Raw genomic sequence first — 16,298 nt, 5'->3', positions numbered from 1 at the left:
AACAAAGCCATGACTGGGGGAGCAGGTAGCATGGAGTCCAACCACAGGAGCAGCTCACTGATTTACTGAAATGAAATGAAGAAACACAAATTCAAGTCTGATTTTGTTTGGAAAAACAATAGTGATGACGAAAAGTGCATAAATCATCTATGTCCTTTTCAACTCCAAAGACCTCAAGATACACAAACCATTGCCCACAATATAAAATGTCTCTGCTTCCTAGCTCCTTTCCTGGGGGTGTGATAATCCCTAACTTGTGCTTGCTCAGTCGCTAGGTCATGTCTGACTCTTTTGTGACTCCATGGACTGAAGCCCGCCTGGTTCCTCTGTTCATGGAATTTTTGAGGCAAGAATACTGCAGCAGGTTGCCATTTCCTACTCCAAGGGATCTTCTCAACTCGGAATCAAACCCACATCTCCTGTGTCTCCTGTATTGACAGGCAAATTCTTTACCACTGAGCCACCTGGGAAGCCAAATACCTAACTCAAGACTCTTTAAATGATTAACGAAGTTGAACAAGTAAAGGGTTTTTCTGATGGATAGGTCTCCCTGGGGAAAGGAGGGAAGGAAAAGAAAGGTTATATCACCACATTCTACTTCTGCAGCAATTCTAAACATCTTCCATAGGAACCCAAACAAAAACAATACAAGTCATCTCCCTTCACTTTCAATGAGGAAAGCTAGTCTGCATGGAAGTGGTTCACTCTGGAATTACAGGCAAGCAAGGGAAGAAAGCATGCCCTCTCAGCTCTGTTTCTGTCAGCACATTTGCCCTGATTCTTCTGTCTGCTTTGAACCAGATACATTTATTTAGAGCCTTGTCAACAGATGCTGCAAGAGGAATCACCTGAGAAACACCTTAAAAAAAAGCAGAGCCAGTGCTCGAAGGTGGTGGGTTCTGGTCCTGAAGTCTGTCTCTAGATGGAACTGCAGGGTGCAGGGCACCCGGCAGCCCTGGGGCGTTGGGCAGGCAAGCCTCTGCCTTCGCCTCCATTCCTTGTCCCTCTCCCTCCGCTCCTGTGTGGCTTGTGCACCCACTGGGTTCCAGCACTGCACATTCTAGAAAATCTAAAGAGACTTTCTTTCTCTTTGGTTATGATGGAGTGGCTTGGCTCAAAAACAACTTTGCGTCTTACAAGCAATATCCTGTGTATTATTTTTTTGTAGTTTGTTTTTATTTTTTAAATTTATTTTTAATTGGAGGATAATTGATTTACAACATTGTCTTGCTTACCACAGTGTGAATCAGCCATAATATACACACGTCCCTTACCTCTTGAACCTCCCCCCCGCCACCTCCCACCCCATCCCACCCCTCTAGGTTGTCACAGAGCACTGGACTGAGCTCCCTATGTTATACAGCGACTTCCCATTAGCTATCTATTTTATATGTGATAATGTATACATTTCAATGCTATGCTCTCAATTCGACCCACCCTCTCCTTCCCCTGCTGTGTCCAAAGTCCGTTCTCTATGTTTAAGTCTCTATTCCTGCCCGGTAAATAGGTTCATCAGCACCATTTTTCCAGATTCCATATATAAGCGTTAATATACAAAATTTGTTTTTTCTCTTTCTGACTTACTTTACTCTGTATAACAGGCTCTAGGTTCATCCACCTCATTAGAACTAACTCAAATGTGGTCATGTCCGAATAATATTCCATTGTATATATGTACTACAACTTTATCTGTTCATCTGTTGATGGACATCTAGGTTGCTTTCATGTTCTAGCTATTGTAAATAGCACTGCTACAAACATTGGGGTACACGTGTCTTTTCCAATTATGATTTTCTCAGGCTATATGCCCAGTAGTGGGATTGTTGGGCCACGCATTATTAATTTTTCCCCATTTCCACCATGAGTGGTCAGGGAGTTTGAGCTTTTCTTATTCAGGAAGCATCTAGGCTTTTGGCAAAATCATGGAGCCTCTCAGATGCAGCCTATACAAGGATGCTGAGGGCATTTGTTTTAACTCTGTGTATAATTTGTATTGGGCTTTCCCGGTGTCTCAGCAATAAAGAATCCACCTGCAATGTGGGAGCTGCAGGAGACACTGGTTTGAATCCCTGGGTCGGGAAGATCCCCTGGAGGAGGGCATGGCATTATGAAATAAACTTACAGGAACATCTATAACCGTTTCACAACATTTTGGGGGATGATGGCATCACAAAGTTAAATTCAGTTCATCTCTGCTCTTGTAGAAGGATGGGGGAGGCATGGCAGGTGCAAAACCTGTCACAGCAGCTGCCTGAATCTAAAATCGCACTGATGGCTTCCCAGCCCCACAACCGCTTTCTGCTGAGGGCACTGCATGCCCAGGAATATTGGTGAATGCACAGGGAGGTGTGAGTTCAAATCCTGCTTCCGGGTGCTTCTTGGTCAGACACCAGTTGGAGCTTCTCCGACAAAGCATAGGTGGTGGGCAAGGGGCCAGTGTGGGTGATTCCAAGGCAACGGAGGACCTCAGGGATCTGGCTTCTGCTTTGTCCTAAGCCTCAGGGTGGGTTGACATGCGTGGCCCCTACCCTGCCTGGAAGGGTAATGACAGCTCGTCCGGATGCTCCGGTAGGGCTGAATGAGTATGCATGTTTCATGGGCTCATCAAGCACTGACACCTGGCTGACCCCAGGTTCCATTTTGGAGCCCACTGGCCCATGCAACCTGCAGCTGTCCCTGGCACCAGCATCTCCCAGTTCAGGCAGGTCAGTGACTACTTCAGAATCTTCTAGACTGTGGTAGAAAATGCAGATTCCTGGCCCCACTCTAGACTCTCTAAATCCAAATCGGAGGTTCTGGAAATCATTTTTAACCAACACATGAGCTGAGGCCCCTACATAGACACCTCTTCTACTGAGCTTCTGGAGAACTCACTCCCCCCAACCTTGTGTCCAGGGAGTCAGAGTCCCTATCCCTTCCCTTGGTCTTGGGGAGAAGCCTTGGGCTCCTGGTGGGGGCCCCAGGGACGTGTCCCTCACTCTCTGAGGTGGAGGAGAAAAACTTCACACGCAGAAACATTAGACAAATCAGGTCTTTTATTTACAGACTATGATGAAGAAAACATACAAAAGAAGCCTCTTGGTCAATCATGTAAAGGGAAAGCTCTAAAATTCAATTTTTAGTAGAGTGTGGATGCTGATATTAAAAAAAAAAAAAAAACTGAAGAGAAAGAAAAGGCAGAAAAGTAAGCTGCAGCATGGGTACCCTGTCTTGGAGGAAATGACAACTCAGCTGAGTGCTTAGAACGGTTCATTTTCTGTGCACAGACCTTCACAGGGATGGTCCTGGAAAGTTTCGACTTTTGCAATTTCTGGGTTAATTCTTAACCAGAATTCCAAAACGTAGGGGCCAAATGTGTTTGGCCTTACAGTGTCTCTAACTTGGGGCTGGAGTGGGAAGCTCGCCCTTGGATGGGCCTTGGCCGCTCTTGTCCCTCCCAGGCCACACTTGAGGTCCCCCGAGAAACTCAACAGGGTTCTCTGGGTCAAGTCTGCAGCGCTGGGCCACCAGGAAGGTGTGCTCCCAACCCACGCAGGCTCCTTCCCCCATCTGCCTTTCCTGTGATCAGCAGTCCTGACTCTCTTCCCCACTAAACGAAGCTCTGCTTTTCTTTCCCCTGATGTCTCCTTTTCCCTGACTCCCAGTGTGGCCGGGCATGCTATAATTATCTTACATGTGTGAAAATGTGCCATTGGTGCTAACACAGGGCCATTTCTATTCTCTTTTCCTCACAAATATGAATGATGCAGGAATTAGGTCCCAGCTCACCTTCAATGATGAGCCTCCAGGACGTGAAGCAGAATCTAGCTTCACAGCTACAACACTCTCCCCTCCACTCATTCCTCTTTCTATCCATCTGTCTGTCTGTCTTCCAACTTTCTCCACTTCCTGGCTAGGTTTGATGGGTGAAGCGTGAGCAACTGAGCCTTCATTCCCCAGGAAAACTTCACAGGGCAACAAGTAGGTGTCATCACCGAACCTGCAGACTGGTTCATAATAACTATTTCGAACTGGAAATTATTATTCTGGAAACCAGGTCAGAACAGGGGCGTGTTATGGGGGTTGGCAGTGGGCACCTCCCTATCCAATGACTCAGTGGCAGTCCACAGATCATCCTCCAGGTCAGGACTCTCACCCACCCCAACTTTTTGAATCCAGCTGAGATGATGTCAAATTGGGCAGCACAGGAGAGGAAAGTCTACTGCAAGGGCAGCCAATGTGAGCTCACGGGCCTCAGAGGGTCTGGAAGCATCAGCGTGGCACCACTGACCACGTAGCCTCCCCTCGCCCACATCCAGAGCCTAAGACTTTTCAACACTGATAACCCAGAGCTGGTCCCTGTGCTTCCACTTCTCTCATCCAGCATCCTCCTTCTGCTTCCTTCATACCTTCTCCTACTTTCTGGTTCCTTTTCTAAATCATACACTTCCTTTCTAGGTGTTTTTCTCTCAAGACAGAGCACCCGCTGTCGGTTTGATGCCAAGGATGACGGGGCTAATGGTACCTGGCAGCTGGGTCAGGAAGCCCATGACCTCAGCTGGCTATCTGCCTGCAGGCGGGTCTGGCCAGCCCCACACGCGGCCAGGCTGGAATGGTCTGGACTGGGCCTGGCCGCCCTTAGGAGCCCTCCCTCCCTCAAACAACCTGCACTTGAACTTGCTGATCCTCCTTCCCCCATCACCACCTGCACACTCATGTCAGAGAAGGTGAAAGTGACAAGCTTTCATCTACTTGAAACAGTCATGACACAGTGTCAGCATGGTTTTCAAAGCATCGGCGCCTTCAAAGAGATTTTTCTTTCCTCCTTCTCAAGCCTGTAATTAAACTTCTGGTGGCAAAGGAGTGCAGAAAGGAGATGGGGGGATGACTTTAGGAACAAACAGTTCCTTGGGTACTCTCAGAACCGAGGCAGGCACGGCCTGGGAGCTCTGTCAGCCTGAGAACTTTCAGAATCGAGCAAATTGGCTCACTCCAAATCAAAATCCCCCACCTCCCACCCCATCCCTATTCACCACTCTGCTGCCCACCCAGAGCACTGGCTCCGGCCAAGTGTTTGCCTCTCAGCCACCCCCTGCCATCTTTCATGGGGAGCTCCGGTTTTAGCAAACTCTTGCTAATCCCAAACCCGACCTCAGCCTAATTCTCTGCAGGATTGTCCAGTAGGGCCACCTGTGTCCAAGAGATGTGGAAGCTCAGCAGATGGATGGGGATGACTCATCCATGACATTCATCCAGTTCAACCAAGACAGTTTTTTCTCTTCCGAGTATTCTGTGGGTTCAAGTCTGAAATGCTCCTGGGTTTGGACTGTTCCCAGAACAGAGGCTTCCGATTATTTTTGCAGGGTCCACCCAGGCAGCTCCCACTAGCGGACGAACGACACCACGCTGGTGGCCACGCCAAATGGGGCAGAGTAGGCGGCGGCAAATCCCTGCAGGCCGACCACGATGTAGCGGCATCCTTTGGTGATAACCTTCCCAACATTCTATTTTTTAGGAACAGAGGAGAAAAGCAAAGGGTTAGATGAGGCAACTTTGTGATCTTTCATGCATAATGGTGCCATACATACAGAGTCATCTCGCCTCACTTCCCCAGGGCAAACGAGCAAGTCAGCAATTTCCCACCTCTCTGGCACCCCACATGGAACCCCATCAGAAGAACATGCGGGGGATCAGAACAGACCTCAGCACCTTGACAAGGGCTTTCCAGCCCCACAAGTTTCCAGGTAATTCAAAGATCTTCTTGGAGACAACCGTGAAGCTGCTAGTTCTAAAACCAAACCAGGGGACTTCCCTAGTGATCCAGTGGCAGAGACTCCATGCTCCCAATGCTGGAGGCCTGGGTTCAATCCCTGGTCAGGGACCTAGATCTCACATGTCACGACTAAGACCTGGCACAGCCTAATAAATATTTGTAAAATTTTAAACCAAACCGATAGTGTTGTATTATTTGAAACAAAGCCTACTCTCCTCTGTTACTGGATCGGAGGAGGGCTGGGTCAAGTCTTCCTTCATTCACCTGAGCTGAAAGCCCACCCAGTCCTCCGTCTCAGCCCAGGACACGCCCCGTCTGATCCACATGTTGTGTCTCTAAAGTCTCCCGCAGCTCTGTCATTGTTGTGCCCGTGGTTTGGGGTTCCTGATACAACTCTACACTCCTTAATGGTAAGGGCTGGGCCTTACTTTCTTGGTATCCATTCTTCCTTTTCCTTGTCTTCAAGGCTTGGTGCCAGTCAGAGGGTATCCAAGGGATTCAAGTGCAGTCGCAACAAAGGAATGAAGACCACCACCACCAGCTAATACTGACAGTGCTGCTGCCCCTCCCCCTTTCTCTCCCCACCCTCAACTTCTGTCTCCATGACGACAGCATTTGTGGAGGTGACCTGAATGTCATCATACATCTTGTCTGTCCGTCCTCAATGCTTCCAGCTCCAATGACCACTTAAAATCCCTGGTCACAATTGCAAGCCTCACTCTGACACCAACACTGCCTGACCAGCCTGGTCCGTTGGTCCAGTAGGCTGACTGTCCCTCTCTCCCAGATAGGATTTCTTACATCTTCCTTTCTCCACAAGGCCCCAGGACACACGAACACACACTGTGTCCATACCCTCATTAGATGATCCCACTTTCTCTCTCACTGAAAGTCTCAGAAGTCATTGGGGAACCCAGTCATGCTCTACCACTGTCTACACCTGCCCTAACTTCTCCTCCCACCTAGCCAAGTCCCAGGGGAAAAAAGTACCCCTACGGCCATTCCCTTGCCACTTGCTTTTGGTACCCTCTTTCCCTTCCCTCCAGCTTTCCCTTCTCCAACATCATCACCCTCTTCCTCCCCATTGGATCACCCACCCTTAGCTCACACATATGCTCAGCTGTCCCCTTAACTCCACGGCCTTCTCTAGGTCCTGCCCACATCACGCCAAACCAATGGAAAGAGTCATCTGCACACACTGCCTCTACTTCCCCCCTCCTTATTCTTTCGTCCTCTACTCTGACCCATCCAGGACAGATTGGCCATGGCCATCTGCCACCACCATGTTGTCTGAGCCAATGAGCACCTTTCTGTCTTCCCCCTGACTCTTGGCCGCTTTGGATACTTCATGAAACAGTCATTTTGATTTTTCTCTTACCTCACACGCAGCCCTTCTTCAGCTTTCATTTCTATTTTTTAACATTTTTAAAATTGAAGTATAGTTGATTTACAGTGTTTCAGATATACAGCTGCTGCTGCTAAGTCACTTCAGTCGTGTCCGACTCTGTGCGACCCCATAGACGGCAGCCCACCAGGCTTCCCCGTCCCTGGGATTCTCCAGGCAAGAACACTGGAGTGAGTTGCCATTTCCTTCTCCAATGCATGAAAGTGAAAAGTGAAAGTGAAGTCGCTCAGTCGTGTCTGACTCTTTGTGACCCCATGGACTGCAGCCTACCAGGCTCCTCCGCCCATGGGATTTTCCAGGCAAGAGTACTGGAGTGGGGTAAATATATCTGTATATGTGTGTGCTGTGCTTAGTCACTCAGTTGTGTCCAATTCTTTGCGACCCCATGGACTGTAGTCTGCCAGGCTCTTCTGTCCATGGGGATTCTCCAGGCAATATATATATATTGCCTGGAGAATCCATATATATATATATGACAGGATCATTTGCTGTATGTCTGAAACATTGTAGAAAGGATATATTATATATCCATCTATATAGATAGAGACTTTTTCAGATTTTTTCCATTATAGGTCATTATAAGATATTGAATATGGTTCCCTGTGTTATAGGGTAGGTTCTTGTTGTTTATCTATTTTATGTACAATGGTGTATATGCTAATTCAAAATTTCTAACTTATCCCTCCTCCCTCTCTGGTAACCATAAGCTTGTTTTCTATGCCTGTGAGTTTATTTCTGTTTTGTAAATAAGTTCATTTGTTATCTCTCTTTTTGTTTTTGGTTTCCACATATGAAAGTGAAAGTTGCTCAGTCGTGTCTGACTCTTTGCAACCCCATGGACTACACAGTCCATGGAATTCTCCAGACCAGAATACTGGAGTGGGTAGCCTTTCCCTTCTACAGGGGATGTTCCCAATCCAGGGATTGAACCCAGGTCTCCTGAATTGCAGGCGGATTCTTTACCAGCTGAGCCACAAAGGAAGGCCCACACATAAGTGGCATCATATGATATTTGACTCTGACTTATTTCACTTAGTATGATGATCTCTACGTCCACACGTTGCTGCAAATGGCATTATTTTGTTCTTTTTTTAATGGCCCTCCTCAGGTTTCTTCACTGGATTATTCCTTCAATCAAACTTTAGAATGTTATTCTTCAGTACTGTTCCTTATTTTTTATTTTAAAACATGTTTTGGCCTAGAATTTCTCCACAGGTGATGTCATCCATTTCCAATGACTTTGAGTATTTCCTGTATGCTGATAAATCCCAAATTTATATCTTTGGCTCCTACTCAGATATCTACCTCTCTATTTGAGGTCTCTACTTTTTGAGGACTCATGATTCCTCTGGCAAACACTCTTCCTTGCTGCAACAAATAGACAAATCTAACTTCGACTGGCTACTCGTATGTTCCTAGAGGCCTTTGGTTATTAGGCTTCAACAAGAGGGAAGCACCAAGGAGTTAAGTTTATTTGTGATTATACAGCTGGTAAGAGGCAGAGCTGAACTTCAATCCCAAAGAAACCTCATCTCAGGATCTGTGTCCTTCACTCCCACATACACTTCCCTTCTTTCACGAAGGCAGATGTAGCCTTGCAGTTGCTTGTAGCCTGGGCATAAAGCCCACCTCCCGTCACTTACTTAACTTTCCTTGGCCTCAGTGTCCTCACCTATATAATATTTGGTGACCACCTCACTGGATAAAGAGGATTAAATGGGTTTATGCAAGGAAAGTACTTAGAACAGTTTTTTTAGTTGCTAAGTTGTGTCTGACTCTTTTGAGACCCCCATGGACTACAGCCCACCAGGCTTCTCTGTTCATGCAATTTCCCAGACAAGAATACTGGAGTGGGTAGCCATTTCCTTCTCCAGGAGATTTTCCCTACCCAGAGATTGAACCCTTATCTCTTGCATTGGCAGGCGGGTTCTTCACGAGCGAAGCCCACTAGAACAGTGCCTGGCACTAAATCCGGCAGTACTGGAAAATAACCTCTGCTTCTTTTTACTTTATAGTAGTTTAGGTTTGTGGTAGTAATTTTAAAATCTAAGATATTTTGTTGTCTGTTCAGGGAAGTTTCTTAAGACCGTACTTTCCTATGATTTCTGGCTTATTTTGGCTTTCATCGACCTTGGGATAACAGAATGAGGTCCTGCTCAATACTGTATGCCCAGCATCCAGAAAGGGCCTGAGTGTTTCCTTCGGTTGATCTCAGGCCAAAGGAGGAGTTCTGGGAGATGAAAGTAATTTTGATGGCATTTTTAGACACTGATTCCTGGGACACTGTGTCATCAACTTCTCAGTGGGACATTAGGGTGTGTGTCCAGGATAGTGAGGTGATGCTACTCAAAGATACATCTCTATAAATGTGTGATAAGATTCAGAGAATTTTACTTATCTGTTTGAAATAACCACAAAAGTTGTCCTCTAACAGTCCAGAGCACCTTTATAAGGAAAGCACCTAGAATCATGGACTGCCTTCATTAAACTTGACACTATGGGTATTTGTACATCCACTTCCTTCTGCCTGCTATTTTTTAAAAAACTGCTTGTCACTTCATCTTTGCCGTGAGAAAAAGATGTTACTACAATAGCTCATTAGCTAGAACATAGTCAAAACACAGAACTTGAGAAATGTGATGCAAAGAAATGCAAAATATTACCATCGACCAATTCAGTGTCACTGGAGGGAGCAGATTTTGCAATCTTTGATCTGAGTAGAGCTTTTTCAAACCAAATGATCTCTCAGAAGGGCAAAGGGGCCTGGGGGATCACAGGACAGTGTGGAGGGTTGGATAATGCCTTCTTCCGAGAGTCCGAATCCCCAGAATCTGTGTATAGGCCACCTCATTTGGCAAAAGGGACTTTGCAGACGTCAGTTAATGAAGGATCTTGAATTGGAGGGACTACCATGGATTGTGGATTATCTAGGGGAGCCCGATCATTATAAGGATTCTTATATCTTTATTAATGTAAGGATCCAAATAAGAACAGCCAGTCTCATAAAAGTGATTCTGGAGGACTCAGAGAGAAGGCAATGCAGTGACAGAAGCAAAGGGACAGAGAGAAAGAGATCTGCAGATGCTATGCCAGTGGCCTTGGACGTGGAGCAGGGTGGCGGGGAGGGGGGCACCTCTAGAACCTGAAAAGAGCAAAGAAACGGTTTTCCCCTGGAGCCTCCTGAAGGAATCAGCTTGCTGACGGAAGCTCAGAAAGGCCAATTTTGGACTTCTGGTCTCCAGAACTGTAGGAAAGCAAGTTTGTGTCGTCTTAAATCACTGTATTTGTGGTAATCTGTTACAGGGAATCTAATACAGGGAATGTGGCTTTTCTAGGGGTTCCTGGGCATTCAACTAATCCCCAAGGATGTCGGGGTCCAGTTTCCAAAAGGAAACCAGTTCTCAACAAAGGGCCTTTTCCCCGGAATATAAAGTCCAGTCTTCACACCCCAGGCACAAAGCTGAGGTGGCTGGTCAGCTACGTGTTAGTCGCTCAGTCATATCCAACTCTTTGCGATCCCATGGACTGACTGTATGTAGCCCGTCAGGCTCCACTGTCCATGGGATTCTCCAGGCAAGAATACTGGAGTGGGTTGCCGTTTCCTTCTCCAGGGAGCTGATTTTTTTCCCCTGAGATACAGCTCATTAAACAAAATCAGAAAAGAACCAGTCGTATGCGGCCTCTCCTCCATCTCTTAGAAAACAGTCAGCAGCAGTCATAGAACTGTCATCACATTCCAGGTGCACTCTGAGACCTCTGCATGGATGAACTCATTCACTGCTTACCACAGCCCATGTGACAGAGAAACCAAGGCAGAAAGGAGAGCAGAGCCCAAGGGCACACAACCAGCAGGAGGCTGAGCACAGCTTGTACCTGGCAGTCCGGCTCCAGGCCCGTGTCCTAACCCCACATAGACATGGGGCCAATACCTTCTTGAGCTCAAGGTCATTCCACACCCTGTGTTTCCCCTCTCCTAACTCCCTTCAAGCAGCCCGATTAACAAAATTTAGTAACTTTTTAAAACTACACCTCTTCCTGTGGCTCCCAGAGGTGCCTGGGAAAGATGACCTCCTATTTGAACCTACATTTGGGGTTTGGTGCCCTTAACCCGCTCCTGCCTCCATCCTAACTGCTTCTGCATAGGCAGAGGCCAGGAGAGGGTCCTGATGCCCAGCTCGGCTTCTCTCAAGCTGTGCAGCCTTGAACAAAGAGCTTAACTTCCTGAAACTCCAGTTTCCTTCACTGCATAATGGGAGTCTGTGGGCTTTCCAAGGTCGTTAAGAGGAGTCAGAGCTATGGCACATTGTGTGTGCAATGGAGCACCCAGCAGACTGTAAGAGCAAAGAAGTACTTCCGCCTCCTTCACTCAAAAAACGGGCACTTTCCCAGCAACCCAGGCTCCATCTGAATATTCTAGTACTTCAAAATCAACTGGGGCCCCTGACCACCAAGAGTCCTGGGCACCCAGCCTTCAGAGCCCAGAGCTTCCTGCCAGACACTGGACCCAGAACAGCCCTGGGGTGACCCTACTCAGGGCCAAGGGTTAGCAGAGGGTAGGGGGCCTATCCTAGGACAGTTCACAAAAGCCAAACACCTTTCTGTACATAGAAGCAGGAGGGCTTCCTTGGTGGTCCAGTGCTTAAGAATCCGCCTTGCAATGCAGGGGAAACCGGTTCGATCCCTGGTCTAGGAAGATAACACACACTGCGGAGTAAATAAGCCAGTACACCACAACTCCTGAAGCCCAACTGCCTTAGAGCCCATGCTCTGCAACAAGAGAAGTTACTGCAGTGAGAAGGTTTCAGATCACGACGAGAGAGCAGCTCCTTCTCGCCAAATCTAGAGAGAAGCCTGAGCACAGCAACAAAGACCCAACACAGCCAAAAATAAAATTTTTTTTTCCAAAAAAGAGAAGCAGGAAAGCACCTGCATGAAGGATTTGAGTGGCTAAAAGATAGAAAGGAACTTTCTTCGCCCTTCCATGGAACTATCTGCAGATCTCTTCTTACTCCCCTGACCGAAGTGAGATAAAATTTTGCCTGGTGACGAAAGCTGGCAAAATGTCACCTCCCAACATTTCTAGCTGAGCCTTGGCTAATGTCATGGATTTTCAACAAAGAGGGGTGGCTCATTTGCACCCTGGGAACTGAAGGGCAGAAAGGGCACATCCACCTCTAACGTGACAGCGTCCTCACCTGGCTTCCTGGTCTACTGAACCAGCGTGTGACCCTGCAAAGCTGTCACTGCCTCGATTCTGCTAGCGCTCTGCCCTGTACCCCATCCTTTTTCTATCTGGTGGAATTCTTTCTTGTTTGTTTGTTTGTTTTAGGTGAGGTGAAATTCACATAATGTAAAAATTAACCATTGTCAAGCAAACAACTCAGTGGCATTGAGCCCATTCAAAACCGTATGCAACCACCACTTCTATCTACTTCTAAATATTTTCATCAACCCCAAAGGCAAAGCCATACACATTAAGCAAGCAGTCACTCTGCATTTCTCCTTCCCTCCAGTCCCTGGCAAGCAACCATCTGCCTTCTGTCTCTCTTGATTTACCCATTCTGGATATTTTATATAAATGGAATCATATGCATGATATGTGACCCTGTATGTCTGGCTGCTTTCAACTAGCACCGTGTTTTATCCATGTTGTAGCATGTACTTGATTCCTTTTCATGGCTGAATAATATTCCACCGTGTGTGTGTACTACATGTTGTTTACCTGCTTATCAATTGATGGACATTCGAGTTGTTGCCACTCTTTGGCTATTGCGATGCTGCTCTGAACACGTATACATATATATCTGTTTGAGTACCTATTTTCAGTTCTTTTTTGGGTATACAGCTAGGAGTGGAATTACCGGAACTACCATTACATATGGTGCATGCATGCTCAGTTGTGTTCAACTCTTTGTAACTCCACGGACTTGTAGCCTGCCAGCCTCCTCTGTCTATAGACTTTTCCAGGCAAGAATACTGGAGCAGGTTGCCATTTCCTCCTCCAGGGGAATCTTCCCAACCCAGGGATCGAACCCAAGTCTCCTTCATCTCTCGCATTGGCAGGCAGATTCTTTAGCACTGTGCCACCAATATATATATTCCTTTTTGGATTGTTTTTCATTAAAGAGCATTACAAGATATTGACTCTAGTTCCCTGGGCTATATACAGTAGGTCCTTGTTGTGTATTTATACACTAGCCATATGTTAGTTCTGTGTTTAATTTTTTGAGGAAATGCTAAATTGTTTTCCACAGCAGCTGCCCCATTTTACATTTCCGCCAGCAACACACAAGAATTCTAATTTTCCACCTCCTTGCCAACACTTGCTATTTTCTGTTTGTTTTTCTAATAATCACGCTAGTGAATGTGAACTAGAACCTCATCATTAACCTGTGAAGCCCTGACTCATCCTTCTGTGCCCAGTTTCCATGTCACCATTGATCTGAAAAACTTGACTTTACAACCTTGTTCCTGAAGATAAAATGCCCAGGCTCTTTCCATGTAGCTCCAGGGCAGTGACCCATATGCCAGCATCTCCCCAGGAAGACTCCGCTAGTGCACGACTACATCATACCCATTTTAGATCTCTAGTGCTCAGTCTGGCACATTGTTAGAACTCCCAAAGCATCTTCAGCTCAGTCAGCCTCTGAGCTGGGATTCACACATTTATCAGTTCACCAACTGAGGCAAACAATGATTTTTTTGGTGCTCAACTGGGAAAAAAAGGAAAAAGGATGATTCATCCTCGCATGACTCTAAGCCTGAAAGTCCCAATTTTATACTTTTTACTAATATAGATTTATTAATATACTTTGCCACTGCCTACTTGTTTATTGGTCCCAGAGCTGCTGACACACCTTTAAAGAAGATGACAAAGCTCAGTTGCTAGGTGTGGAGACTGGTCAGTTTCAGGTACGATAAGAGATTGCTGGAGGACACAGATAACTGGAGGGACAAAAATGAGGTGGAGCCCCTGCCCTTTGGCCAAGACAGAGTGAGCTCCTGTTGCCTTGTCCGGCTCCAGGGGCCTGAGGCAGCAGGAGCTTTAAGGGTTTACAGGCAGAAGAACTTGGGAACTGCTTTGGGGCTTTGATCATTGAGAAAGAAACTGCCATTGTATCCCATATTCATATTCTCTGTCTCTCCCCCTCCCCACCCCCACCCCCAGGCAAGTGACGGTGTGTTTGCAGAGAAACACACTGGGAGAAAAGTAGATTCAACGAGTGAATACTTAGGGACTGTTGCGCTCCCAGGCCCTGGAAATCACCTTGAGAATATTTAGGGGAATGCTGCTACTAAGTCGCTTCAGTAGTGTCCGACTCCGTGCGCCCCATAGACGGCAGCCCACCAGGCTTCCCCGTCCCTGGGATTCCCCAGGCAAGAACACTGGAGTGGGTTGCCATTTCCTTCTCCAATGCATGGAAGTGAAAAGTGAAAGTGAAGCCGCTCAGTTGTGTCCAACTCCTAGCGACCCCATGGACTGCAGCCTACCAGGCTCCTCTGTCCATGGGATTTTCCAGGCAAGAGTACTACGCCAACAATTCTCAGCTAATGGGATGTCCTTGAGAGGATGTTGCTGGAAAACAGATAAACTGGGTTGTAACTCCTTGCTTTCCAACTGGGCTGTCTTCTACAAGTCACCAAAACACGCTAATTCCTCAGTGTTCCCATCTGTAAAATAGGGACACTGATTCCTGTCCTCCCGACTACACAGGGGAGTGGGAAGACACCCCTAGGACAAGAACCACCTGGTAATTGACCCTTGGGAATGTTATTCACCCGCCAGCATGGGGGAATCCGGGGACCTGTGCGCAGGGAAACCTCTCGTTTAGTTCGATCCCTCTCCGCAGTCACTTTCGCCCCACTGCCCAGTTCACGGAGCCGTTTCGGGGCTCCAGGAAAGAATAGCGGGGGGCGGGAGGGCGGTGGCGGGCGCGGGAGCAGAAGGGGCGCAGGGCAGGGCAGAGAGGCTGAGAGCGTCAGGCTTGCAGGGATCGGACTCCAGCTCTCTGGCAGACGTCTGGATGCCCAACCCAGGGCACTGGGGGCGGTGGAATGCCTACCTTGCCATACTTCTTCAGCTTCTTCCGGTACCTCTTCTTGGGCTTCTCGCTTGGCACCTGCTCCTCCAGCGGCTCGTAGCGCTCTGGGAGGACGGCGAGGTGCACCCTCCGTGCGCCCCGGGACCCCGGGCGCCGGGCGCTCGCCTCGCTCTCCGCCGCCTCCGCCCCGTTCTCCAGATGCTCCAGGATAGCGGCTGCCTCCTCGTCCCCCTCCGTCCGCCCTCGCCCCCGGGTCAGGGGCCCACAACGCGGGAGGCTGCTCGCCGCCTTGCTTCGGAGCCTGGCTCCCACCGTCATGATGCCGCGGGCCCTCCGGCTGAGGTCGGGGACACCAACCTTTGCTCCCAGCCCGCACCTCCAGCCGCGCCGCCCACCCCTGCCCAGCGAGACCAGGCCCAGCCCAGCCGGGCCAACCCGGACGGGGCGGGAGGACTTGGCATCGCAGCGCCCCCTGGCCGTGGGGCCTGGGATGGCGGTGGCTCCACCGAGCCTGGCCTTCGGCTGATCGGGTCCCAGCTGCCAGGATCCCAGCCACTGGGTGAGGGCTATCTCTAAAGGTTAATGGACAATTAACATGCAAAGCAAGTTCAACCGCACTTAACGAAAGAAGTGAACCTCAACTAGTGAGACTTCCTTTGCCCACGTGCAGACTGGCAGAGATGATGATAATGGTGATGATGATGGAAAAGATGATAGTAATAAAGATCGTGCGCGGGCTTCCCTGGTGGCTCAGACGGTAGAGTCCGCCTGCAATGCAGGAGACCTGGGTTCGATCCCTGGGTCGGGAAGATCCCCTGGAGAAGGAAATGGCAACCCACTCCAGTATTCCTGCCTGGGAAATCCCATGGACAGAGGAGCCTGGCGAGCTACAGTCCATGGGGTCGCAAAGAGTCCGACACGACTGAGCGATATTCAGTGGTGGTGAGGATATGGTGAAAGGATGGTTATAATACAGTATTCAATGGAATGCAAACTAGAGATAGGCTATTGGAAAGGCAATCAGAAAATATTTATTGAGTTCTGAAAAACAGTTGTAACTCTCCAGGTGCCTATGCTAAGGAAACATTCAGAAGCACAA

The 16,298-nt window shown here is 48.1% G+C and overlaps 1 protein-coding gene across 1 annotated transcript; it reads right to left on the bottom strand.

Annotated features, from left to right (window-relative positions):
• Positions 1-3,017: 3,017 nt before the first annotated feature.
• On the bottom strand, positions 3,018-15,550 carry C16H1orf115 (chromosome 16 C1orf115 homolog). Its single transcript, NM_001205383.3, has 2 exons — positions 15,221-15,550; positions 3,018-5,483 (listed from the first exon to the last, which is right to left on the bottom strand). Exons 1-2 carry the CDS (start codon positions 15,515-15,517, stop codon positions 5,364-5,366), a joined length of 417 nt encoding a protein of 138 aa, NP_001192312.1. The 5' UTR covers positions 15,518-15,550; the 3' UTR covers positions 3,018-5,363.
• Between the last annotated feature and the right edge of the window lie 748 nt (positions 15,551-16,298).

This window comes from Bos taurus, chromosome 16, assembly GCF_002263795.3.
Source record: "Bos taurus isolate L1 Dominette 01449 registration number 42190680 breed Hereford chromosome 16, ARS-UCD2.0, whole genome shotgun sequence".
Classification (NCBI taxonomy): Eukaryota; Metazoa; Chordata; class Mammalia; order Artiodactyla; family Bovidae; genus Bos; species Bos taurus.
This window is presented reverse-complemented; position numbering and strand designations above follow the sequence as displayed.

What these genes read in the sequence shown, in the direction of transcription:
- C16H1orf115 (NM_001205383.3), bottom strand. Translation starts at nt 15,517, where the DNA reads ATGACGGTGGGAGCCAGGCTCCGAAGCAAGGCGGCGAGCAGCCTCCCG. An exon ending in AGCTGAAGAAGTATGGCAAG is followed by an intron (nt 5,484 to 15,220) that starts GTAGGCATTCCA and finishes CCTAAAAAATAG; the next exon opens with AATGTTGGGAAGGTTATCAC.